The sequence below is a fragment of the Cinclus cinclus genome, chromosome 2, assembly GCF_963662255.1.
Source record: "Cinclus cinclus chromosome 2, bCinCin1.1, whole genome shotgun sequence".
NCBI classification, from domain to species: Eukaryota; Metazoa; Chordata; class Aves; order Passeriformes; family Cinclidae; genus Cinclus; species Cinclus cinclus.
Genome location: NC_085047.1, coordinates 116,992,104 through 117,017,892, shown reverse-complemented (window position 1 = coordinate 117,017,892; position 25,789 = coordinate 116,992,104). Strand labels below are relative to the sequence as shown.

General features: G+C 49.3%; 2 protein-coding genes across 2 annotated transcripts in view; both read right to left on the bottom strand.

Annotated features, from left to right (window-relative positions):
- Positions 1 to 233: 233 nt before the first annotated feature.
- DNAJC28 (DnaJ heat shock protein family (Hsp40) member C28) lies at positions 234 to 2,329 on the bottom strand. The gene is made up of 2 exons (XM_062515249.1): positions 2,199 to 2,329; positions 234 to 1,488 (listed from the first exon to the last, which is right to left on the bottom strand). Exon 2 carries the CDS (start codon positions 1,436 to 1,438, stop codon positions 341 to 343), a length of 1,098 nt encoding a protein of 365 aa, XP_062371233.1. The 5' UTR covers positions 1,439 to 1,488; positions 2,199 to 2,329; the 3' UTR covers positions 234 to 340.
- Positions 2,330 to 9,638: 7,309 nt separating this feature from the next.
- ITSN1 (intersectin 1) overlaps positions 9,639 to 25,789 on the bottom strand; it is a 110,159-nt gene continuing 94,008 nt past the window's right edge. Inside the window, exons 29-39 of the mRNA XM_062488218.1 lie at positions 20,316 to 20,437; positions 18,639 to 18,745; positions 17,542 to 17,725; positions 16,697 to 16,795; positions 15,725 to 15,892; positions 13,634 to 13,906; positions 13,050 to 13,171; positions 11,880 to 11,962; positions 11,698 to 11,781; positions 11,064 to 11,237; positions 9,639 to 10,079 (exon numbers count right to left, since the gene is read on the bottom strand). Coding sequence (XP_062344202.1) covers positions 9,931 to 10,079; positions 11,064 to 11,237; positions 11,698 to 11,781; positions 11,880 to 11,962; positions 13,050 to 13,171; positions 13,634 to 13,906; positions 15,725 to 15,892; positions 16,697 to 16,795; positions 17,542 to 17,725; positions 18,639 to 18,745; positions 20,316 to 20,437 — 1,565 coding nt within the window. The 3' untranslated portion in view covers positions 9,639 to 9,930. The remainder of the gene's footprint in view (positions 10,080 to 11,063; positions 11,238 to 11,697; positions 11,782 to 11,879; positions 11,963 to 13,049; positions 13,172 to 13,633; positions 13,907 to 15,724; positions 15,893 to 16,696; positions 16,796 to 17,541; positions 17,726 to 18,638; positions 18,746 to 20,315; positions 20,438 to 25,789) is intronic.

Sequence of the window (25,789 nt, the reverse complement as noted above, 5' to 3'; positions counted from 1 at the left end):
GGGGAGGTGTGAAGGGCACAAAAGGGGCTGTGCAAGCCCTGCCCAGCAATAGAAACACCCTGGAATGGCCAGCACTGCCTCCAGCCCAAATCCGACACACAGCCCCGGACTAATGACGAGAAAAACGAACTCTACCACATGCCAAACTGGCACATTTCATTTAATAATGTTTAAAAATAACTCAATTATTTGTAATGAAAATGCTCATCACACAAGCAAATTTCCTTCAAGTAAGGTGACAGCGTGCATTTGACATTTCCGGTGAACCCGAAATTTCTCTAGTGCTATATTTCATCAATAAAGTGCATCCAAAACCTTGACAAGGGGAATTAGCATGAAATTATTTTGGTGTAAGTTTTAACCACTTCAAGAGAGAAGACTTCCACCCCAACCTTTTGCCCTTTTCCCCCTCGTTTTCCTTCGTGTCCGAATCAGAAACCTTTTCCACGACAGCCTCGTACGTCTTTCGCGCTCGGAGGATTTCCTTGTTCGTGCTGAAATGCACCATCTGCCTGCTCAGGATGGGCACCACCAGGTTGAAGTCGTCAACTCTCTTGTTTAACTTCCTGATGTCTTCTGCGAGCTGCTCGCAAATGCGACCCCACTGCTTCTGCTCCGACAGCGTCATGGGCTCCCCGAGCTTCCTCCTGGAGGCCACCACGCTCTTCCTCAGCCGCTCGATGGTCTCCCGGATCTCCTTCTGCAGCAGGATCCACTCGGGCTGGTACCCGTTGTCGATGAGGATCCTGTTCAGGTTGTGAGTCATGGGGTCGATGTGGGGACTGTCCGAAAACTTCTGCAAAGGCTTCCCTTTGCCGCTGAGGTTGTCGAAATCCCCTTTGGCCATGGATTCCTGGATGAGATCCTCCACCAGCCGTTCCACCGCCTGAGTTATCTTCACCTTCTTGCTCTGCCGCACGTCCTTGGCCCTGCTGAGGTCGCTGCCGGCGTAGCGGCTCTCCAGCCGCTGCTGCCGGTACTCCAGCACCTGCTCGGTGGCGCGGTCCACGCGGAACTGCATGTACTGCTTCTCCCGCTGGCTCGGCGTGCCGATGCCCACGCCCTCGAAGCTCAGGTAGTGTCTGTGCTCCAGGGATTTGGGTTTGAACTGCTCCTCCTCCTCCTCGCCGGGCTCTGATTTCTGCTTGGCTGCCAGGTCGTTGAGCACAACCCTGTAGGCCTCCTCCACTTTGATGAAGGCCTTGGAATCGGCCATGCCGGAGCTGCTGTCCGGGTGGTATTTTTTGGCAAGATTGCGATAGGAGTTTCTGACGTCGTCAGGGGAGCATCCTTCCTCGAGCTCCAGAATTTTGTAAGAGTCCTTGACGTCGTTTTTGGGTTTGTAACCCGACAGCATCCTGCAGAGAAACGGCTTCAGCTTCCTTGGAATCATGGCTCCCCGCCCCATGAAACAATGTCCCATGTTGTTACTCAGCATGACACAAAGCCACCCGGGATGTCTTCAGATCCAGCTACATTATAAAGAACCTACAGATACATTTGTACAAAAATCGTGTTAAATATCCTTTTTCTCAAAGAACTTCCAGAGCGTAAATCTTATCTTTAACCTGATATATTAAAGAAATCCCTACAAAAATTCAGCAGTATTTTTTTCTTTTACAGATTAATATTGAAATCACAGAATCCCAGCATGGTTTGTGTTAGAAGGGACATTAAGTGCCACCCCTGCTGTGGCAGGGACACCTTCCACTGTCCCAGGCTGCTCCAAGCTGCACTATCCAACCTGGCCTTGGACATTTCCAGGGATCCAGGGGCAGCCACAGCTGCTCTGGGCCTGCCCATCCCCCCAGGGAACAATTCCTAATTCCCAATATCCCATCTAACCCTGCCCTCCTTAAGCTTAAAGTCATTCATTTACATTTCTAATTAACTGCCATTGAAGTATTGGTAGCAGTACAATGCAAATTAAAATAAATTCACAATTTAATTTGTTCCTGGTATGACAACAGGAACACCATTTTGTTTTGTACTGCAGAATTCCCAGGAAGCATGTTTTTCTATTTTTCATTTTATTTTATTGCCTTTCCTGCCTTTCAGCAAACTCATGCCAGCGTAAACTGGAAATAAGCTGGATGCTGAGCAATGACTGCTGAAACAAATCCCTCCCTTCTCCTCTGTACCTACATTCAGCAACAGCTCAATTTCCTACTCCATTGGATCAATACCTCAAGACCTACCACCTGGTATGTTCACAAAGGAGGTCATCACAGCACGTTTTTGGTGTTTCACAGCAACATCTGGATCAGCACTCAGCTTATAGATTCACTCAGTTCAGCCTTTTTATCCCAGCCGTGGCCAAGCTCCTTCGCTGGTGCCAGGCAGGGGTGGAGACCTGGAACTCAGAACAGATCAATAGCACTCAGTATTTCCCTCTGTCAACAATTCCAGTGATTCTGGGTTACCTGGGGACACAGCCAGGGCAGTACCTCAGAAGGTGACAAAGGCAGTCCCTATGGAAAATCAAAGTGGAAGAATATAACACTAAGTGGACACACTGGCTCCACATCAGCCTATTCCTCTTTGTTCATGGAAATCCTTAGGGAAATGCTGGATCAGTGCAGCTAAAGACACTGAGAAGGCAACAACTCCTTTGCTCACCCCATTGTCAAACAGAAAACTAGGTCAAATCAACTCCTCAAGGGTAATTAAAGAATAAGCAACGTTTTTATCTCCTGCACATACCAAACTGCCCTTCTGCTCTAACCCAGAGGAGGAAAAGGACAAGTACTTGGGACTGGATCAGTCCTCAAGGTTTTCAGCTGGCTTTGACCCATGTAAGGTATCACGTCATCAGCTTGTGATAACGGAGCTCATTAACACCTTTTACTTATGATCCAGTGATTTCATCCAGTCTGGGTGCCTGACAAAGATAACAACTGATTTTCATAAGGCCATAAAACCCCGTGTAACTACTACTTAAACAGAACGATCAATCAATAAACGCACTCTTAAAATCCAACGATTGCACCGAAAGTGACCTTCTCATAGCTCGGTAGCCCCGATTTGATTGATGAAGAACCGTGCGTAGAACCCTCACCCCGAAGGGGCCGGCTGGGAAAGCGGGGAGGTTACTCCCTGGCAGCGTCAACGGAGCGATTCCCGCTGGGATTTGGGAAGGGGGGAAGGATTGGGCCCCCCAGGAGCCGGCCCCGCTCTCGCCCTCCCTGCCCCATGTAGGGCCCCGCACCTGCGAGCCCGGCCCGCCCCCGCCTCACCTGGCGCCGCTTCACGGGAACGGCGCAGGAACGGCCCCGGCAGGAAGAGGAGGAGCCGGTAGGAACCGGAGGGGCCGGGCCGCGGCTCTGACCCCCCGCTCAAGGACACAGGGAGGGGAAGAAATGGGGCGAGACGGGAGGGTCGGGAGAACGGGGAGTGAGAGGGATGGGGAAGTAGGAGAGACGGGGAGAGGGGAAAAGGAAAAGGGGGAGAGAGAGAGAGAGAGCGTGTCCCGGTCGTCCTTGCTCTCCGCTAGGGGGCGCCCGAGCGCCGCAACAGCCGTGAGGGGAGGGAATGGTGGGGGGAGAAATTGTGAGGGGAGGGAAGGAGCCATGGTGGGGCCGTGAGGAGAGAAGGATCCATGGTGGGGCTGTGAGGGGAGAAGGATCCATGGTGGGGCCGTGAGGGGAGGGAAGGAGCCATGGTGGGGCCGTGAGGGGAGGGAAGGAGCCATGGTGGGGCCGTGAGGGGAGGGAAGGAGCCATGGTGGGGATGTGAGGGGAGGGAAGGAGCCATGGTGGGGCTGTGAGGGGAGCTGCCATGGTGGGGCTGTGCACGGTCACCACGGCTCAGGTGCGCTGGCATCCTTCCTCTGTGGAAGGATCAAGGCAGCAGGAGTGGGAGAAAAGACAAACCTCTCCCAGTTAATGTGCTCTGTGATGGAAGTACTTGTTGTGACAGCGGTGGGGACGTGTCTCACCTCTGCCAAGCTGAGCAAATTGCTGCAAAGCAGGGATTGATATCCAGCAGTTCCTGGTCCAGAATGGAAACTCTTCATCCACTGCAGCTCAGCAGCTCACGGTTTTCCTTCCAGTGTGTGAGCCCTGACAGAAGTCAGGCTGGTCTGCACACAGAGCTGCCCCTGTTCTTCTTTCAGACAAGAAAATGTTTGATGAAATCAGGAGGGCACAAAGTGGTTGTTGTTGGTTATCCCTGTTCCAGAACACTGCTATGTGCATCTTCCTGCTGGAGGTGTCTGTCTTTAATGTCCCAGTGGGAAGAGAGCAAATAGTGGGAAGATGAACTAAAGAAACAGCTGTGCCCAGGGCAGATGACCCCGAGCTCTCCCCAGGGGATAACAAGAATGCCTTGGAGTTGTACCAAAGGGAAAATGCCACCGAGCTCTCCCCAGGGGCAAAGCAGAGTGACCAGGAGGCATCCCAGGGCCAAGACTACCACAAGAAAGAGCTCTCCCAAGGGGATAGCAGCAGCAACAATAAGCTTTCCCAAGAACAAGGCAAATATGACAAAGAGCTGTCTTTAGGGAACACTAATCTGCTAGACATGTCCCCATGGGAAGGAGATGAGGGTGCAGAGCTGTGCCAAGGGGCACAGGACAGTTCCAGTGACTGTCCCAAAGGGAGGCAAAGAGCATCCAGGGAACTGCTGCCTGTCAGAAGCTAGAGGGTGTGCTAGAGGATGGTGGAAATTATTGAGAAGATGGACAAGGAGAAGGGGAATCCCAATTCTCCTTCCTTTTTCCACACCAAAGGAGACTCCTGCAATGGGAGCAGGAATTGTCTCTCTGGTGCTGTGCCCGTTCCAGTGTCCCTCTCTGGTGTCAGGGCTGCTCTGGTGTCCCTGCCTGGTGGCACAGCCAGAGGAGCAGTGCCCATGCCAGGCCGGGCCTAGCGATGGAGGCCGAGCAGCACCTGGGTGGGACAAATGTCCCAGTTGTGGTTCCAGGAGATCAGCACAACCCAGCACAGCAAGCACAGGACTCAGGCCAAGAAGTGGCCATGGAGCATAGGGGGGATCAAGAGCACTAAAGACCCCCAAAGCCACTGACCCTTTTCCAGAAGGGTCTGACAGAACAGTCTGTGCAAGAGACCAAATATGCACAGGGGTGAGAAACCCATTTCAGGGTGGGGAACCCAGTCCACAAAAGGGTACCCACACTGAGCCCATGACCCTGGGCTAACAGCTGGGTGATTGCTGGAACCAGGAGTGACATCCCCTCGTCTGAATCATTGCTGGAACCAGGAGTGACAGCGCATGAGCTGGATCAACACTGGAACCAGGAGTGGTGTCCCCTCGTCTAGAATCACAGAATCACACTCCATCCAGGAGTGACATCCCATGAGCTGGACCTACATTGGAACCAGGAGAGAGATTGCATCATCTTGAACCATTCTGGCTCCAGGAGTGACATCCCCTCATCTGGAACCATGATGGATGCAGGAGTGATGATCTCTTGTCCTCTCTCTTTCTTTGTCTTTCTTTCTGTCTGCCCCTTTTTAATTCATCTTTTCTTTTCTCTCTGCCCTTTCACCCTTTCCCTTTAACCCAAATTCTGGGAGAGGGAAGAACCTTTCCCTCAAATCCAGCCTAAATCTCTCCTGGCCCAGCTCCAGCTGCTCCTTGGGTGCTGTCCATGTGCCAGGAGCAGAGGTCAGAGATCAGACATGAGGGAGGAGTGACCTGTGCAGATTTCCTGACTCCATTTCCCTCTCCAGCACTTCTCAGGAATGTGACAGCACACAGGTAAACTTTAAAAAGCCTGCATTTATTCTTGCATCACTCACTTGCACAACCCCACACCAGCCGTGCTACCACAGCTGGGAACTGCACCCGGCCTCGCACAGAGAGCACCATTTAAGGACTCTTGTTTAGTTATTCTTTAACAATAATTCTGTAAATAGAATTGTTTAACCAGGGATGACTGACGGAACAAGACTTTCATAGCAACTGAAGTTGGTTAAAATTGCATTATGAGAAACAGTGCTGCCTGATGCATACCTATTACAAATGCCTTAAAAACCAGAAAGAACCATCTTCACAGTACAGATATTTTACTGAGGAATAGTTAAATGTGCTGTAAATGAATAATACAAATTAATTGCATTTTCTTGAAAGAAAGAGTAACTTTTTCTCCTATTGCCAGATAACTTTTATAATGCCTTCATAATTTTTAGGCTCATACAAATTCTATAGAAAGCAGATTTTTTTCCCTCTGGTTTTCTTAAAAGTGCTTGCACAGCACTGTCAGATCCCAGACTGGTCCCTAAATCCAGGGACAGTGACACTTTGGCAGCTTTACAGGCAGCCAAGGATTGACCCACGGTCACAGCAGAGCCTTTGACAACTCTATCAAGTAATTAGGGCTATTTAACAGACTCTCACTGCAGTTCTTTATTTTTTTAATGAGGTCCTAAATATATCCTCCTACATACAGAACAAATATTTTCCTGAGGACATTCCTTCTTTTAAAAATATTTCAATGAACAAACAAACCCTTTAAATGTGCCTTTGAATGCTTTTCTGTGAGATTTACTTGGTGTTTGACAATGACAACAGAGCTGTGTTTTTATACTGTATGTACAATAATCACATATGTCTATGAGCATGAACTCAGCTCTGGATACAGCAATGTGCACGGGGGACAGGAGTGGAGAGGCTGAACAAAGCAAGGGGAGATGTGGAATGTACACAGCAAAATCTCCAAGCAATTTCTCCTAATTCCCAGTTTCTCCCTGATTCAAGGGCTTTGACTGCTAGATTTGCATGAACTGAGATCTCACCATGACAAGCAGAGCAGTCTGGAACCAAGGCAGAGTCTGCACTTTTCACATCTCAGTTTTGAGAATGTGTGTAAGAAAAATCTCCATTACCCACAATGTTTCCCACCCCAATCCTCCTCGCAGGTATAAAAAGTGACTGAACTCTTTTTAAAGGGTAAAAAAAAATGTAAAATGAGCATTGAAAAAGTTCACTCGCGTTGAGAAAATACTGAATAATTAAGTGCATTTAGAAAAAAAAGCTGTTGTAATTTCTCAGCTGTTTGGCTCAGGGTCAGAGCTCAGAGCTGGGCTCTGTCTCCCACGTGCCCAATTCCCTTCCCCAGCTCTGAGCAGCCTGTCCTGGCTTTCCAGCCCAGCTTTCCACCAGCTCTGCCCGGGGCAGGCACTCAGCCTTTCTGAGCCAAGGCCAGCCTGAGGCGTTTTTATTCTGCAGCACTTCGAAGCCTGTGGCACTGGAGGGGCTGCCCAGGGAGGTTTGCAGTGCCCATCCCTGCAGGTGTCACCTGGACGTGGCACTCAGTGCTCTGGGCTGGGGACAAGGTGGCCGTGGGGCACAGCTGGGACTCCGTGGGCTGGGAGGGCTGTGCCAGCCTCAGGGATTTGGGGATTCTGTGACTCCCAGTTCTGCCTGAGAAGGTGGCAGTGCTGATGTGCCAGCCAGCTCCAAGGGCAGCAGTGCTGTCACCAGGGCAGGGACACAGCCTGGCCGTGGTGCACAGGGTCAGGAGGAGCTTCTTCCTTAGGACTGGGCTGATTATGAGGGATTCACTGGATACCTGTGAGCCAAACTCCAGCCTTCCCTCATCCACGTCTCAGTAACCCCCGCTGGCACTGATGGGAATGGGTGGGGTTTAAGGTCCCTTCCAGCCCAAACCATTCTGTGATTCTGGGATGTCCGTGTGTCACAATCTGAGAGGGGCCCCTGAGTGAAGGGTCCCCCACTTCCAGCACCAGATGAGCCTCAGGTAGGTGCAGCTCCTTGGGGCTCCTTCCAAAACCCTGCCCGAAGTTCCTGCATTGCAGCCATGAGGTTTGTTTTGTCCTGTTGGCCACTTCAGCTGTCACTATAATGAATGCTGGTGAAATGACACTATTAACAAAGTGATGCTACTTGTGAAACACTGGAATGAATGTTCACCCTGCTGGCAGCACCGAGTAAAATTAGCACAGCAATAAAAGGTTAGACAATGACATTTAATGGTACTCCAGTAATAGATTTTATCACTTTTTTATCCTACCACAACAATGTGTATTTTCATATACATTATATTTATTAAAATCTATTGATATGGAATTAGGAAAGCATGGGTTTAGTACTATTTACATATTTTAATTGAAACCATTTTCTTAACAACATTGAAAAATAGAAACTTAAAGTTCTCTTAATCGTGTTTTCAGCCAGTTAGTGGTAAACAAATGCATGCCTAGGAAGTCACACTCCCTCTAAAATGTGGTCAGTTGAAAGTTTCTAACTAAAGTGTGTATCTCTGTTTTGTTTCAAAAAATACATAAGTATGTCTGTCATTTCTGATACAAAATTCTACACTATCTTCAATAAATAAATAATAAAGCGATTCTGAAAAGTATGAAATGTAAACTTTGTTGTCCCTCCAACATACATTTTTTTTTCCTTTCCCATTGCTTGAAACATTACAGTGGTCTTTTAGGAAATTATAATACACAGACACTTCCCAGCACAGTTTACACTTATTACCATACTGATCTACCTACCTGTTATGGATATATCCTAATTTCCTAATGGAAACCAATAAGACTTGGAGTGCTAGAGAACACCGCCGACACAGGAGAGGTGGGAACCAGTACTGAGAGGACATGCAAGGAACACCAAAACCTAACAACAGCTCCACGAGAACGTTCACATGCGAATGACACGGGCCGGCACCTCCCATCCGGAACGAAGTCCTTACAAAAATACCAGTGGATGCGTGGCAGGGCGTGGACAAAAGGAACCCAAGCAGAACAAAGAGGAATTTGACTCTCAGCGATCTCCCGTCCCCGAGTTCAGACTCAGCAGAGCACCCACACGCGTGCCTGAGGGAAAGCAGCCGTCGGTGCCCGCCCGGAGCCCCAGCTTTGCCAAACAGGGATGTGGGTCTGGACGTTGCTGTCCACGGAGTGAAAGGGATGGAGAGCCCTGCACTGCCCTGGCTGGCTTTGGGATCCCCACTGCGCACAGCACGAGCTCTCTGGTGCATGCAGCACCCTCCCTGCGGGGGCTGCGGGATGGGGCACGCAGGTGAGCACGGCTCAGCTCCGCACCTGGGCACCGCTGCCAGCTCTGCACACCGGGCTCTGCAGGCTGCAACTTCGCTTCCTGAGCTGGAGCCGTGATTGTTTCTTCTTCCCCACTGCAGGTGAGGCTCAGCCCTGGCAGCAGCAGCAGCAGTGAAGGAGCACCCAGGAAGTACACATGACAGACAGGCAGCAGGGCTCTGTGCCTCACCCTTGGCTTCCTGGCACAGCTCTTACAGTCCTGGGGACAACAGCCACTTCCAAAGGGACCGAGGGCTGGACTCTTCTGGAGTGCAATTCATCTCTGTGCAGAAGGCCTGGACATCTTTTATTTTCAGGGATAACACGAGTCATGAAGTGGTATGTTAATAGAATCTTCTCTGTTTATAGATATAGACTATTTATTTTTCTAAGTCTTTTCAGTACCATCATGAAGATCTTCCAAGATCTTGCAGCAAAACTGCTCCTTCCATTCAGTCACATTTACACACCACTCTGCTGAGCAATAGGCACAGAACTCCTGAAGGGGGAAAACCCTCAGCAAGCCTCCAAAACGCAGCCACACTGCCTCCTCCCCAGGGATTAAAGAGCAGGGCAACTGCAGCAAGCACGGCCACCCGTGTGGTTTGCCAGCCATCCCAACTGCAGCACGAGGAACAACAAGGGTTGTTTCACCTGCCCAGGAAACCAACGCCAAGCTCCACACAGAGAGACTGAGGGAGATCTCCTCACTAAATTGGGATTCACGTGTTCAGTGAGAATTATCAAGGCACAAAGATGCTCCTGTTTGCTTTGATAACCCTCTGACGTGTGAAGGGCGAGCAGTAGTTTCATGCCACACCAGCAAGGACTCGGTGACAGCTCCTGCAGACCCTCCTGCAGTGAACTCTGGCTGAATTCCCACACGAGCCCCTCTCTCCTAAGGCTCATCAAAGAGCTGCAGGTCCAGGCGCACCACGATCTCTCCCGTGGGGACTTCGTGCAGGAGGAGACACTTTGTCACTGGTCCCTTGGAACCCTGGTCCTTCTTGATGTCTGCTACACGGATCTCTGTCCTGCCCAAGAAGTCTGGAATTCAGAAACACAGAGTGCTCAGAAAAGGGAAACCAGAGTCTGCAGAAGGACCTGAACTTCCACCCACACACAACAAAAGAGAAAAAAAAGCCTTCAGTCCAACTCCAGCTGTGCACTTGAAGAGGGCCAAAGCTGCACAGAAGGGGATTTAGCCAGCAGCATTAAAACTAAATGGGCCCATGAGTGGAAAAACCCACTGTGGAATTCACAGCTGCCTCACCTCAGGGACTTCCTGATTTTATGATGTTAGCAAAAGGCCAAAGTACTCAATTTAACCTGAGTGTGAACCTGCTGGAGATGACAGACCCAAGTAGGGCATCAGCCCGGCAATGAGGTCAATGAGCCAGTATCAGTCCTATCCAAACATTGCCTGCGAGATTGTGACTCCAAAATACACCTTGTGATGCCCCACGTGTTTATCCCAGCTTATGAAATAAGAATGAGAGGAATCCCCATCCCTGGAAGTGTTCAAGGCCACTCTGGATGGGGCTTGGAGCAACATGGGATAGTGGAAGGTGTCCCTGCCCACGGAAGGGGCTAGAACTGGATGATCTTTAAGGTCCTTTCAAAGCCAAACTGTTCAATGATGCTATTGGGTTTGGAATCCTGGGCTCACTTTTGTTACTGTTATTGCATATAACAGGAACTCAAAGTAATTTCCTCCTGCCTGAACCCATCCATGTGCAAGCAGCACCCAGAGCTTTCTGGAGTCTTAGCGGAATTACAAAACACATTTTAGTTGTCAAGTGCACAGGAAAAGGAACTCTCAAAACCCAGAGGGGGCTGCATACTTTTTGTGCTGATACTGCGGTGGAGTGAGGGTAAGTTGATTCCTAAATATGCAGAGGGTCAAATCTGGGGTATCTTTAAAGATAATCTCCCAGCCCAGCCCACTGCCTCTGATTTCCCTCAGCAGGAATGCTCCTCCTCAAAAAAGAGCTTTGCAGATGTCCATGGCAGCGGCAGCCCCGTACGCACCATCCGGGGAGAACTGGTCCCGCTCGAACACCGTGATGCACAGCACGTCCTGCTCCAGGTCCTTGATGAAGAACTGGCAGTTGGAATTCCACTTGGGATTGAGGGTGTCCTGGATGGTCTTGGTGATGTGGCACTGAGAGCCCATGGTCACCTCGCAGTAGGGGTTGCTCTTTCCTGGGAAGATGGGAACAAACAGAAACGAGCAGGACATTTTAGCGATCCTGCTCCTGAGCTTCCTTCTGCTCCAAAAGCCAATTGAGCTGGGAAGGACCTTGGCCACACCAGGCCTCTGGCCCCCTCCCAGGCCTCTGGCCCCCTCCCAGGCTCTGCTTCACTGCCTCTGTAACGGGCTCCATTAACATCACAGTGAATGCTCTGCTCTGCTGGGTGCTGAGCACCCTCCACTCTTCCCTTCAGGACTTTGTGGCTTGCGTGGTGGAAGCTAAGCCAGTCTGAAACAAAAGCCTCATGCAGGACAACTGCAGGACCACGGCTCAGCTGCACAAATTCACCTCTGCCTATTTCACCTTCATAAAACCCATATCACTTAAAATTGTGTCTGGGACAGAACCCTCAGTTCGGCTGGCAAATGGGAATTTCCTTTGGATGGAGCAAAGAAAGCCAAGGCACTCACCATGGGACCTGCAGGGCTTTAGCTCAATGCCTTCAACAACATTCACCATCAGCCTCCCGATGCCTGTTGCTCTCTGAGAGCGAACTGTGGTGGAACAGAAGAGCAGAGAGAAATGTCACCCATGGATTTTCCTGCCCAGGGACTTTTCCACAAAAGATGAGACCCCACATCCTATGCTGTACCTAAGTAGGCCTTTTCCCTCTTCTTCTTTTCAGTCTCTATGTAAAGTTCTGAAGCAGCTTTGATCTTCTGAACCCAGGCAGTCCTTTGGAAGGAAAGGAGAGAAAGAAGTTGAAAAATTTCCCTTTTTCCCTGCTGGAGCACAGCAGACAAAACTCAAGCCCTCCCTCCTTCTCAGCCAAGGCTCTGGCCCTATCCCAGGCTCTGCCAGCCCACAGCTCTCTGCCTGGAAGGGATCTGACTGGAATTCACAGCCCCTGTATGGATGTATAATGTAACCATCCCAAGGCAGCAAACCCCACCACACAAAGAAAGCTCAAGAGAACCACAAGCAGGAGATGCTTGGTGAGAAAACAGAAGGTCTAAGGAACAGGTTTGCTTTCATCCAGCCCTTTGTTTTCCTGAAATAAATGGACTTCTTGGAGCCAGGAGGTCCAAGGCACTGGTGCTCCTGAGGGGGCCACTGTCCTTGGTCCCTGAGATTGCCTACCCAATTCTTCTGATTCTTGGGACTTCAAAAGTGTAACCTGGGGAGTCCATGGGTGGTGAATGAGCCCTTGTGGGAAATCACTTCGTGCTGAAGAACCACAGAACATTCTGAGCTGGGAGGGACCCACATGGATCACTGAGTCAACAATCCCAGCTTGTGCCTGAAGGAGCTGAGGGGGAAGGTTGACAGAGAAAAAGGATGGCAGAAGGGCTACTAAGTGACCTCAAGGGCTTAGAAGAGCTACTGTGACATACAAGGGAGCCTGAGTCAAGGAAACATGGGACAGTCTGGAAGCTGTGCATCAATCTGGAGCACAAGACATTCACAGTTTGGGTTGGGAGGCATCCTGAAGCTCATCCAGTCCCACTCCCTGCCATAGGCAGGGACACCCTCCACTCTCCCAGGTAACAGCAGAAGACAGAATTGCATCTTTTGGCTTCTTCACATTACCATAAAATGTGAAATTCAGCCTGAACATCCACCCTCAGCCATTTCATCAGTGGTCTAGCTGGAATTCAGGAAACATCATTATTTCTCCCTCCTTTTCAGATCACCATATTCCCAAGAACGAATTTTCCAGTCTTGTAAAATAACCATCTTGGAGAGTGCTCTGCAATTTTCCATCACAACCATTCCCCTCCTACATTTACCAGACATTTTAAAGGCCCACAAAGGCACTTACCTTTCATTAATGCTTTCAGCACGAAGTGTGTAGACTCTGTCAATGTGGGAGATGTGGAAGATGGGCTCATCTCCAGAAGGGTCTGTGGGTAATTTTACCAGTACCTCGTTTAGGAAAATGGGCTGTAAAACATCAGCAGAGCTGGAGTTGTACTGCACAGTCTGCACAGGGGCATTCAGCACTCATCAGCTCACAGCACCTTTTTTCCATGCCCCAAGTATCTCCCCCCTCCTGCCTCCCATCTTTCTGCAGAAAAATTTAAAAGCTGACAAAGACAGAGGTTCCTGCATGGCCTGAAAACACTCTTGGAAAGGGCCAAGAACAGCAGAGTTTCCTTCCCCAGAGAGCAGCAAATACTGCTCTCCCTCTGCTCCCTCAAACACCAGCCCTCATGGAAGAGTTTTATTCAAGCAAAACCTCAAAAGCATCGTTTCTTGTCTCACTGGAGCACACAGCCACCCTTCCTGCCATCAGCCCCTGAATCCCAAAGCTTTCAAACCTCTTCTCTAGGAAGGCTTTTGCCCACACCCCCAGAATGGAGCTACTGAGCCCTGTCCCCATCCCCGAGTGGGAGCAGCACTTACAGTTTTGTACATTTTGTATTGCAGGTTGGACTTGGGGCTGAAGACCTTGTCTGTGCCAGAAGAGCCAAGAGGTTTTATGATCTGAGTGAGGAGGAGGAAGTCGTTGAAGAGAAAACCATAGAGCTCCTTGTTACTCTTGGCTTTATAGAGCTTCCCACTGTGCAGGAACTTGCGTGGTCCCAAGCAGTTTGTAACTGAATTAAAAACGAGTTGCTGCGAAAAGTAGAAGAAGAACAACAACGCACTGTATAAAGTGAAACAATCGGGGCTGCCCTGCAAGAGAGCAAATACAGGTTTGAGTCCTGGTTCCAGTGTGTGTCACAGAGCCATGCCTCCAGCACAAGCGGCACAAGCCACAGGAGGCTCCGTGAGGGTCCCCTGAAGGCAGCCCCTGGTCACAGGGCAGGCGGGGGGAAGCCAAAAGCATCTGTGCCCCCTGGGCATGAACATGCACCTCCAGGAGTGGGACTGAGCCAGGGCACCTGGCCTGGGTGAGCAGCAGCTCTGGGAACAGCCTCTCCACAGGCTGAGCTTCCTTAAGGGCTGCATTCTGAATTGTTCCTTAATTCTTTAATCCTTAATTCTGAACTGTGTTTGAATTTCACCCCTTAAAACACCCCAAAGGATTCCAGATGGCCACGACATCCCGAGTTAGAGCTGCTGACCACTGGGACAGGCTCAACCCCAGACTCAGCCGGTGGTCAGGTACAACTTTGGGGTGGGATACAGCAGTCCCATAACCACAGTACCACAAAGAACTGGGACCTGGCAAGTTGTGGTGGCACATTGCAGCACTGAACCTGGGACTGGTGCACAGCCAGGCAACCAAGCAGGATTTACTCCAAGGGGCAGGAACAGCAGCCAGGGTGGCAACCAGGATGGGAGTCAGGGTGGGAGCCAGAGTGGTGTGCAGGAGGGCAGGAAGGAACGGACAGGTGGGGACAGGGGCTGGGAGAGTGGGGTGATCAGTGAAGGGTGAAGGGTGAAGGGTGATGGGTGATGATGTGATGGGTGATGATGTGATGGGTGATGGGTGATGGGTGATGGGTGATGATGTGATGGGTGATGATGTGATGGGTGATGGGTGATGGGTGATGGGTGATGATGTGATGGGTGATGATGTGATGGGTGATGATGTGATGGGTGATGGGTGATGATGTGATGGGTGATGGGTGATGGGTGATGATGTGATGGGTGATGATGTGATGGGTGATGGGTGATGATGTGATGGGTGATGGGTGATGATGTGATGATGTGATGGGTGATGATGTGATGGGTGATGATGTGATGGGTGATGGGTGATGGGTGATGGGTGATGGGTGATGATGTGATGGGTGATGGGTGATGATGTGATGGGTGATGATGTGATGGGTGATGGGTGATGATGTGATGGGTGATGATGTGATGGGTGATGATGTGATGGGTGATGGGTGATGATGTGATGGGTGATGATGTGATGATGTGATGGGTGATGATGTGATGGGTGATGGGTGATGGGTGATGATGTGATGGGTGATGATGTGATGGGTGATGATGTGATGGGTGATGGGTGATGATGTGATGGGTGATGATGTGATGGGTGATGGGTGATGGGTGATGATGTGATGGGTGATGGGTGATGATGTGATGGGTGATGATGTGATGGGTGATGATGTGATGGGTGATGGGTGATGATGTGATGGGTGATGGGTGATGATGTGATGGGTGATGATGTGATGATGTGATGGGTGATGGGTGATGATGTGATGGGTGATGATGTGATGGGTGATGGGTGATGATGTGATGGGTGATGATGTGATGGGTGATGGGTGATGGGTGATGGGTGATGGGTGATGATGTGATGGGTGATGATGTGATGGGTGATGATGTGATGGGTGATGATGTGATGATGTGATGATGTGATGGGTGATGATGTGATGATGTGATGGGTGATGATGTGATGGGTGATGGGTGATGGGTGATGATGTGATGGGTGATGATGTGATGGGTGATGATGTGATGGGTGATGGGTGATGATGTGATGGGTGATGGGTGATGGGGTGGCTGCTCCGTGTCCCGGTGCCGTGGCCAGGCCCGAGTGAGCCCGGTTACCTCGGACAGGCCCTCGCACTGCACGTGGGCCTGGATCCACTCCAGCCTGTCCGAGTTCTCCTTCTCCCGCACGCCCTCGTTGACCTGTGAGCACAGCTCCTCCGCCTTCTCCAGGGCGTGCTTCAGGTGGCTGTGGTCAGGGTGGTTCTCGGGGGTGTTCTCTATGATCTGCACGCAGACAAACCCAGCATCAGGCTCCTGCTGGCCCAGCTCAGCTGCGCTGGCTCTGGCAGCCCCACGCTTCCATTGCAGAGCTTTAGAGCCAGCCACTACGCCCCACGTTTGTTTTCCTCCTTGGCAGACATGAGAAATGGGAGACAAACGCTATTTGGGACCAGCTGGATTGCAGGCCTGCCTGCACAGCCTTTGCACCAGGACACCGCTGGCTCCTCTGACAGAAGCACACACGCATTGCAGCCAAATACAGAAATGCGGCCACGACTGCTGAAGGAATCCCTTAAATGCCAATATCCAATCCATAAATCCCTGTGGGAGCCTTGGGCCATGTTCCATGGTGTTTTTGGGGAGGGAAGTGTTAAGCACAGATGAAAGTTAGGAACGGGCTGTAAATCCTCCAGCACCATCAGCTGCACGGGGGAAACCTGCAGCAACCCAGGCTCAGCATCACCTCCCAGCCCGTGGGGAGAGAATGGCACTGAGGAGAAAGGCAGATACAAGTAAAAGGTTGCTCTTGTTATCTGAAATTTAAATTTTCACTCAGCACTCGCTGCCTTCTGGTTCTTTGAGTGCAAGCTTCACCTCTGTTTTAAGTGGAAATATTGAATAATTTTGCCAAAGCCCAAGGAATGATCCCATTTTCTGTACCGGAATTGAGGATTAAAGGACATCCCACATTACCCAGCACATCAGAAATCTCACAGTGACAAAGCCTGACACAAATAAGGAGACAACCCTGTAATTAAGGTGTAAGCAAAGCAGCTCCAAACCCATCATGTGTGCAAAGGAACGTACATTTTTAATTATTAGTGGGTATCTGGTTACCCGTTGCATAGGCTTTAGTAGAAAACTTGATAGTGGCATTCCTTTACAGCGAGGATCCATTGCTAACCTCTGAAACATTAGAGAGGTAAAATCTGGTTAGTCAGGTGGTTTAAACCCTGAAAAATGAGCTTCTCCAAGAAAGGAAAAGGGAAGGCAATAAATGAGCACCAATCCTCAGCTAAATCTGCTCTGAGATCACAACATCAGTAGGAGAACTCCTTGTGGTTGTTACAAGACTTCTTCACCTGCCTTGCCTGGACAAGAATCCCAGGATCAGCAGGGCTGGAGGAGCCCTCCAGGATCACCCAGTGCCACCCAGCAGCACCAGCCTCACCCCAAACCCTGCCCCAAGGGCCACATCCAGACTGCTCTGGGACAATTCCAGTGACCCCAAACCTCCCTGGGCAGCTCAGCCCAGTGCCTGATCCCTCTATGAGATAAAAAATGGGGAAAAATTTCCAATCTCCAATCTGAGCCTCCCCTGGTGCAATTTGAGGCCATTTCCTCTCATTCTGTTGCTTGGGACAGGGCAGCAGAGCCCGACCCCCCCTCCCTGCCCCTCCTGTCAGGGAGTTGTGCAGAGCCACAAGGTCCCCCCTGAGCCTCCTTTTCTCCAGGCTCAGCCCCTTTCCCAGCTCCCTCAGGAATCCTCTGGCCCCTTCCCCAGCTCTGTTCCTTTCCCTGGACACCTCCAGCCCCTCCAGGTCCTTTTCCAAGTGAGTGGCCCAGCAAGGCACACAGCCCTCACCTGCCCAGCAGCTCAGCCAGGTGAGAAGATTCACAGAACCCCCAGGGGCTGCTGCTGCTTCTCTTACCTTGACAAACTCCTTGAAGTCGGGCACTTCATCTGTCTTCTGCTGGATGAGGGCAGCCCCGTTGAGCTGGCAGCTGCAGAACCTGATGTAGGGCTGCATGTGGGGCAGCTGGGCTGTCAGGATGTCCCCGATCATCTTCACTGGCATCTTCTCCCCTGACATCTTCTTCCTCACACGCAGGGCCCTGAGCAGGAGCAGGGCACGGGGTTGGACAAAGAGCCACTCCTCAGTTATGGAATAAAGGGGTGGGTTCTTGTTCATTATGGAAACCCAGAGAAGGATAAATACATCAGCCACAAGATTTACTGCAAGGATAAAATAACCCAGGCTGCACCCTCAGCCAGCACCTTTCCCTCTCCTGGAAATCCAGCTGCTGCTTGACTTTTTAATGCCAGATCAGAGGTGAGAGAAAGAGGAGGGTAATTTCCTTTTCTATTGGTTTAGAAAAACAGTTACTGATGCATGAGGGAGGGAGGGGAAAACCTCACTTTGAGTTTTGAGCCTGATTTCCTAAGGAAAGGTTCATTATCATTTGTCCTGTCACCACCACAACTTTTCAACTTGTGGGCCATTTTCAAATACATTTTACAAAAGAAAGGAGATATTACAAAGCTGTAAAATCCCTGTAGGTTCAGTGAAAATTAGCAGCTCAGGAGGGAAACAAAATAACTTTACTAATGCTTTTGCTTATGGAGGTGAAGGCTGAACTGTGCCCACTCAGTTTCCCTGGCAGTGGGTCTCAGGGCTGTGATTTGGGGCAGCAGCACCCAGAGCCTTTGGGGAGGGGTGCTCTGGGCACAAATCCTTTGGAACCAGGCAGGGAAAGTCCTGCCCTGTGATCCCTGATCTTGGGGGCAGAGGAGGATTTGCTTCTGCAGCAGGAGCAGAGTGAGTGCCAGTGGCAGAGAACTGCTGGGTTCTTCTCACCAGCTCACAGCAAACACTGCCCCAGTTTGCTTTTTCCCACAGAGCAACATGTGGCCCTTCTGGTTAGGACTTGTGAAAGTGGCAAATATTTTCATGCAGATAAAAGGAGAAGCAGGGGGAGAGGCCCAGGGTTCTGTTTTTGTGGAGCACGGGGGAAAAAAACAACTTACTTCAGTAGTTTTATATTGCACATAATCAGCTCCTTCCAATTAACAAAAATCATGGCAACTTCTTTTTCTGTGACCAGCTCAGACTCCATCAGTGGTTTCTGGAAGATCTGGGGAGGCAGAAGTGGGGCCACTTAGAGTGCACAGGGTAAGGACAGACAGACATCCAGCACATTCTGTGTCCCAGACATCCCTGGGATGACCATCAGGCATGAGGGGCTTTAACAGGGAATACTCTGAATTTGTAGGGGTGACTCTGTTAATTCTGATCTGGATAATCTGTTTGAAACCTGGGAATTTTAGCAGAGGTCTCCTGCAAAAGATCCCAGGATTCCTCTGATAATGCAACTGAAAATAGGTTTTACTTTGGTCTCTTTTATGGAAGTTCTGATTCCTCTGAGAGTCACAGGTTTGCATATCTTGAACTCTTCTTCAAAAAAGGGCTTTGCTTCTCTGTCAAAAGAATTGTCCACAGTTGTCTGTACTGACTCCTTTTATTTCTACCTCTAAAGCAAATCACAGGAAGTGATAACTGAGCCCCACTGCGAGCCTAGGGAACATGCTTCATTTCAGAATATTTAAGTTTCAGAACTTGTACAGGAGAAATAAACACTGAGAATCAGGAGCAAAAGGGATTTGCTAAAATGATCCTTCAAACATCAGCATTTTGGTGATCGCAGCACAAGGGATTGCCACAGTTTGCACCCACCCACAGTTATATCTGTATCTGTATTTTATCTGTACCTGTATCTGTATTTAACCTGTATTTCATGTGTAGCTGTATCTATATCTGTATCTGTACCTGTACCTGTATCTGTATTTAATCTGTATTTCATGTGTAGCTGTATCTATATCTGTATCTGTATTTCATCTGTATCTGTATCTGTATTTAATCTGTATTTCATGTGTAGCTGTATCTATATCTGTATCTGTATTTCATCTGTATCTGTATCTGTACCTGTACCTGTATTTAATCTGTATTTCATGTGTATCTGTATCTATATCTGTATCTGTATTTCATCTGTATCTGTATCTGTATTTAATCTGTATTTCATGTGTATCTATATCTGTATCTGTACCTGTATCTGTATTTAATCTGTATTTCAAGTGTATCTGTATCTATATCTGTATCTGTATCTTTATCTGTATCTGTACCTGTACCTGTATTTAATCTGTATTTCATGTGTATCTGTATCTGTATCTGTATCTGTATCTGTACCTGTATTTAATCTGTATTTCATGTGTATCTGTATCTATATCTGTATCTGTATTTCATCTGTATCTGTATCTGTATTTAATCAGTATTTCAAGTGTATCTGTATCTTTATCTGTATCTGTACCTGTATCTGTACCTGTATTTAATCTGTATTTCAAGTGTATCTGTATCTATATCTGTATCTTTATCTGTATCTGTACCTGTACATGTACCTGTATTTAATCTGTATTTCATGTGTATCTGTATCTGTATGTAATCTGTACCTGTACCTGTACCTGTATCTGTATTTTATCTGTACCTGTACCTGTGTCTGTATTTTATCTGTACCTGTACCTGTACCTCTATTTCACCTGTATCTGTAGGAATACAGCTAAATGAGATCGGGACAGACCCCCCAGCCCCCGGCAGTGAAATGCAGGAGCTCTGCCCGCCGCCATTAGCGTGTGGCTGCAGATGTGCCCCACCTCTGTCACCAGCTGCAGGTCGTTCACGTAGTTCTCCTCGGTGACGATGAGCTCGTGGATGTAGCCCTGCCTCTTCCTCTCGGTGGGGGTCAGCATGTCGAGCAGGTGCAGGTCAGCACACCCTGCAAAACACAACAGCACCCGGGCTTGACTCGGGCTCTGTGCGGGGCTCGCACCCGGGCAGCGCCGCCTGCTCCGCTCCCTTCGCCGCTGCTTCGTCTCCCAGGGACTCTCAGCGTTCTCCTTCATCCCTTTTTTTGTTCGTTAGGACAAAAATCATCTCAGTGTGTGAACTCTTCCCTGCCGGCCAAGCTCCGGGTGTCCCTCACCTCTGCCTGCTCGTTGCCACCCTCGCCCTGGAGCCCCCGACCCCTCGGGCTGTGCCATCCCGATCCCACGTGGATGGCTGGTAATGAAAACGGGGGAAAGGCTTCACGTGGTGTGAGCAAAATGCAGAGATATCCCAGAGGGAATTAGGGAATGCTCCAAGGGGCACCTTGGAATGACTCCCTCAGCTGATGGATGCTCCATACCCAAGGTTCACCTTTACCCTTCTGGTCAAAGAAATCCTGCTCAAGAAGGCCCTGCAGGGCCTCTTCACACTTCAATTAAAAACTGCTCCTAAATATTTGAAGGGCTTGAGCCAGGACATGCAAAGGTCACTGGAGATCCCCAGAGTCACTGATTCCTGGGCTAAGCCAAAGGGGTGGATTTTGTTCTGCTTTCTGTTTCAAAGCACAGGAAAAGTTTGGCACTGAGAGCTCCTCTTCCATCATTTTGTCCTTTCATTGTTGCAAACCTCCCTTGCACTGATCCGCTGTAGACAGGAGGATTTCTACATCAATTCCACAATCTCAAAATTCGTTTTCTACTCTGAATTAGACAGAACATTTAATTCCACTCTTTCTTCTGTAGGCTGTTGTTTTTCAGCTGAGCCTAAGTCCTTCTGAGACTGGAACACAGATTGTTTTCTTCCAGTTTTTGCTACCTTTCTGCATAAAATACAAAGCATTTCAAAAAGCAAAGTTGATTTCAAACAGGTGGAAACCATTTTGCCCTAGAAATGCTCTATTTCAACTATTTTCACACAACCAAAATTCCCCAGTTGAATTCTTTCCCTCACCCCTCAGCAAATTCAGTGTATTCCCCATGGAAACAAACTTTCCTTATGGAAACATCAGGCCCCAGGCAACTCTTTCAGTTCTTTGTATATAAAGTTAATATTTAGGGAGTGTATCCTGCATTTTTAGCTTCCTGAATGGAGCTCAGACAATGCCACTGGGAAGGTCCAGGTGTATCACCATTATTCCCATGGAAAGATCTACTTTAACTGATCTGTGCTCCTGAAAGGAGAATGATGGATTTGACTTAAAAATAACAAAACAAACAAACAAAACTAAAAAAAAAAAAAAAACAAAAAAAACAAAAAAAAACCCAAAAACCAAACCCAACCAAAAGCAAGCAAAACAAACCCAGAAAAGGAGATACAGACAGTCAAGGTGGTTTCCTCTCTGACTGAAGCTGGCAGGGATCAGGCTGGGAGCTGGGATCAGGGTGGAAGCAGAGGAACACTGCTAAGGCTCCCTTGAGACACAGCATTCACAGCCCTTTACAAAGAGCAACTGAAACATTGCTTGGAATAAAAAGCACATTTGGAGAATTATCAACTTTATGCCAAAACAATGAATTTTGGCCCCTTTCAAAAGGCAAAAGTTTCATCTCTGTTGAAGAAATGCCCGATTTCAGAGCAGTTTTTTTGTACCAAGTAAACCAGAGGTCTAAGAAACAGCTTCACTTCTCCCACTGCTTCATTAGAAGAGAACCAAGTGTTTACTTTTCCTTGGGAAAGTTCTTGTTTGAAGATGCCACGACTTTGGCCTGAGGGTGATTTCCAGGCACCATCCCCTTGGAGGGAGCACTGACATTTGGAATAATGAACCATTTTAGTGGCTGCAGCTGGGGTGTGAATGGGCTGCTCTGAACCACGACAAACTCTGCTTTTGGATATGAAATATCTGGGGGGAAAAGCCCAAATCTGAGCAGAACATCCCAAAGAGACTTTGCTGGTCAGGGATTTTCTTTGTGAGGTGCACAAGTGAAGAGATTGTTCTTGTCTTTTTGTATTAAGAACGCTGAAGAAGAGCTGGGTTCCTTTCCAAGTGGAAATTTCTGGCTCCTTTTTCATGGATGCCAAAGACCTTTGGTGAACTGAATTCCACTGATCACAGAATCCTGGAATGGTTTGGGTTTGGAAGGATGTCAGAGCCCACAGTGCCAGCCCTGCCATGGCAGGGACCTTCCACTGTCCCACTGTCCAACCCGGCCTTGGGCACTGCCAGGGGTCCAGGGCCAGCCACAGCTGCTCTGGGAATTCTTTGCTTTAATCAAGTAAAGCCAGGAAAGGAAGGGGAAATGGCAATAATTAACTTGGTTTGTTCACAGCAGAGTGAATCCAAGAATTCTGCCATTCTGGCTGGACTTGGAGAACCAACAGACAAATGTTGTAACTGCAAATCTGTGCCTTGACTGCCCAGCACCACAGTCCCTGCAGATTAATGGGCTTCAGAAATGCAAAATATAACTTCCAAACCTCCTTGTAAAGAGTAAAGATGTTGTCCCTCTTCTTTACAAAGTCAGCCCTGGAGATCTGGGTCTCCCAAGATAAACACTGAGTCTGAAACAAGATGCTGCTGCTTTTTAGGAAGGGAAGTTCTGATTATCCATGGCCACAGCTGCTGATTCTTTTTCATTTGGGGAGGTTTTCTAAGCAGGGCCACTGCCAGATTTCCCTGTAAGCCCTGTGCTGGCCCAGTCTGAAGTGACAAGGTCACAGCAGGTCACAGGTTCCCCTGTTAGTGGGAACCAGGATCAAGCAATAAATGATGTCACAGTTTTCCTCCAAATCCTTAAGGAGAAGGGAACAGCACACCAGGAGAGCACCCCTTCCTTCACCCAGGTAAATTATTCACAAAATCCCCAAATCCCTGAGGCTGGCAAAGCCCTCCCAGCCCACGGAGTCCCAGCTGTGCCCCACGGCCACCTTGTCCCCAGCCCAGAGCACTGAGTGCCACGTCCAGGTGACACCTGCAGGGATGGGCACTGCAAACCTCCCTGGGCAGCTCTTGCCAAGGCCTGAGCACCCTTTCCATGGGGAAATTCCTGCTGCTGTCCCAGCTGAGCCTGCCCTGGCCCAGCCTGAGGCCGCTCCCTCTGCTCCTGTCCCTGTTCCCTGGAGCAGAGCCTGATTCCCCCTGGCTGTCCCCTCCTGTCAGGGAGTTGTGCAGAGCCACAAGGTCCCCCCTGAGCCTCCTTTTCTCCAGGCTCAGCCCCTTTCCCAGCTCCCTCAGCCCCTCCTGGGGCTCCAGCTCCGTTCCCTGCCCTGGACACGCTCCAGCCCCTCCAGGGCTCTCCTGCAGGAGCCACAACTGGACACAGCCCTCGAGGTGGGGGCTCAGCAGTGCTGAGTTAGTTAAATCACAGCATTTCCATTTTCAACTTTCTTAGCACCTGTTGCAGATGCAACCAATTCCCCTTAAATCTCCTGGGAAGGACCCTCCACTGAGAGGCTTTTGGTGAGGACATTGCTTGGGATCAAACTGATCTCTCCATCTCAAGCATCTGCAATGCCCAATCCCATTTCTCAGCTATATTCACTGATTTCAGCACGTTTGGAATTTCTCAAGCAGTACAAGTGTGGCCATGTCCTGCTAGAGCAGAGCACTTCCCTCTGAGGTGCATGGGAGGAGCAGGAACAAGTCTGGGCAGCCCCACTGGCAAAACCTGAAGCATCATTTAGTGGTGGAATTGTCCTCTCTGGAGTGTTCAAAGAAGGTGTGGATGTGGCACTTGAGGATGTGCTTCACTGCAGGTGGTTCCAACCTCAACCATTCCATGAGTCACTGATTCTACCCATCCCTTCCCAGGGCTGCTTGGGGACAACAAAATCTTACACGTGAGGGCAAGAATGCATCCAAAATACATATCACAGATATTACATATCACAGAGTTAACCAAGGCCTGGAATGGCTCAGAACACATCAGGAAACTAAACCTCACCTCTGAATTGGGACCCAGGGCCTGTCTGAACCCCTGGGCACTCAGGGCACAGAAGCAGCAGAGCCACAAGCAGCAGACACAGTTCCAAGTAGAAGTAGCTGCACAGGGAATTCCACAGGGAATTCCACAAATAAAGGTGCTGTGCAGGCACTTCACTTGAAACCAGAAATGTGGGAACCAAATGCAGTATTTTAAATGTTCCAACCTTTTATCAAACGTTTCATTATTTTTTCAGTTTGATTTGGCAGAGGGACAGCTCTGATCTCTGCTCTGGCACAGGGACAGCACCCAGGAGCAGCTGGAGCTGGGCCAGGAGGGATTCAGGTTGGATTTTAGGAAAGGTTCTGCCCTGTCCCAGAGGGTGCTGGCACTGCCCAGGCTCCCCAGGGAATGGGCACGGCCAGAGCTCCAGGAGCTGCCAGGGATGCCCAGGCTGGGATTGTTGGGGGGTCTGGGCAGGGACAGGGCTGGGACTGGATCATCCCTGGGGGTCCCTCCCAGCTCAGTTCAAGTGCTCTGCTCATTAAAGTCCCCAGGTGGGCAGTGAAGCCTTGGTGAAATTTCATTTTTAACTGCACCAGGACAATGTCCTGAAGCTCAAAGGTCACCTCAGCACCAGGTTAGCTGAGGAGCACTTTGTTCCCCTGTTCTCTGTGCCAGTTCAGCTGATGCAGTAATATTTGTGGGATATTGTTCCTGAATCTACTGAAGTTGTCTGAACTAAAGTTAAAAACAAAGCCATTTGTCATCTGAATTTACTGCACAGAATTTGCTATTTAACAAGTTAAATAGCTGCAGTCAATAACCACAAAGAACAAAAGAGTTCTTTAAAACCAGAGAACAAAACCAGAATTTCAGTCATTTTGGTTATGGGACTAAAGTGTGCTCAGGGGAACAGAAAGTGAAGCCACTAAAGCTCCAAAATAATTGAGGTTTTAATAAAACTGATCCTGAGTATAAAGCAAAATCTTCTCGATAAACCCACGTTTCAGACTTAAGAGTCATCTTGGACAGATTTCAAGTGTTGAAAAAAACAAATTCTCTGAAGGAACATCCATGGGGATTCTTTGTCAGCAGTTGAACACAGAGGGAATTCCCACAAACAGTAAAAACACTGAAGAATAAAATCCAGCAGTACTGGCAGTGTCTGGAATTCCAGTTTCCTCTCCATCCCTCAAGTGGCAATTCCTGTGCAACAGGAGAAGGCACCTGGCAGAAGGGAGTGAATATAAAGAACCAATTCACAGAATCCCAGGATGATTTGGGTGGGAAGAGATTTTAAGGATCCTCCAGTGCCACCCCAGCCATGGCAGGGACAGCTCCCACTGTCCCAGGCTGCTCCAACCCCAGTGTCCAGCCTGGAACTGGGCACTGCCAGGGATCCAGGGGCAGCCACAGCTGCTCTGGGCAGGCACTGT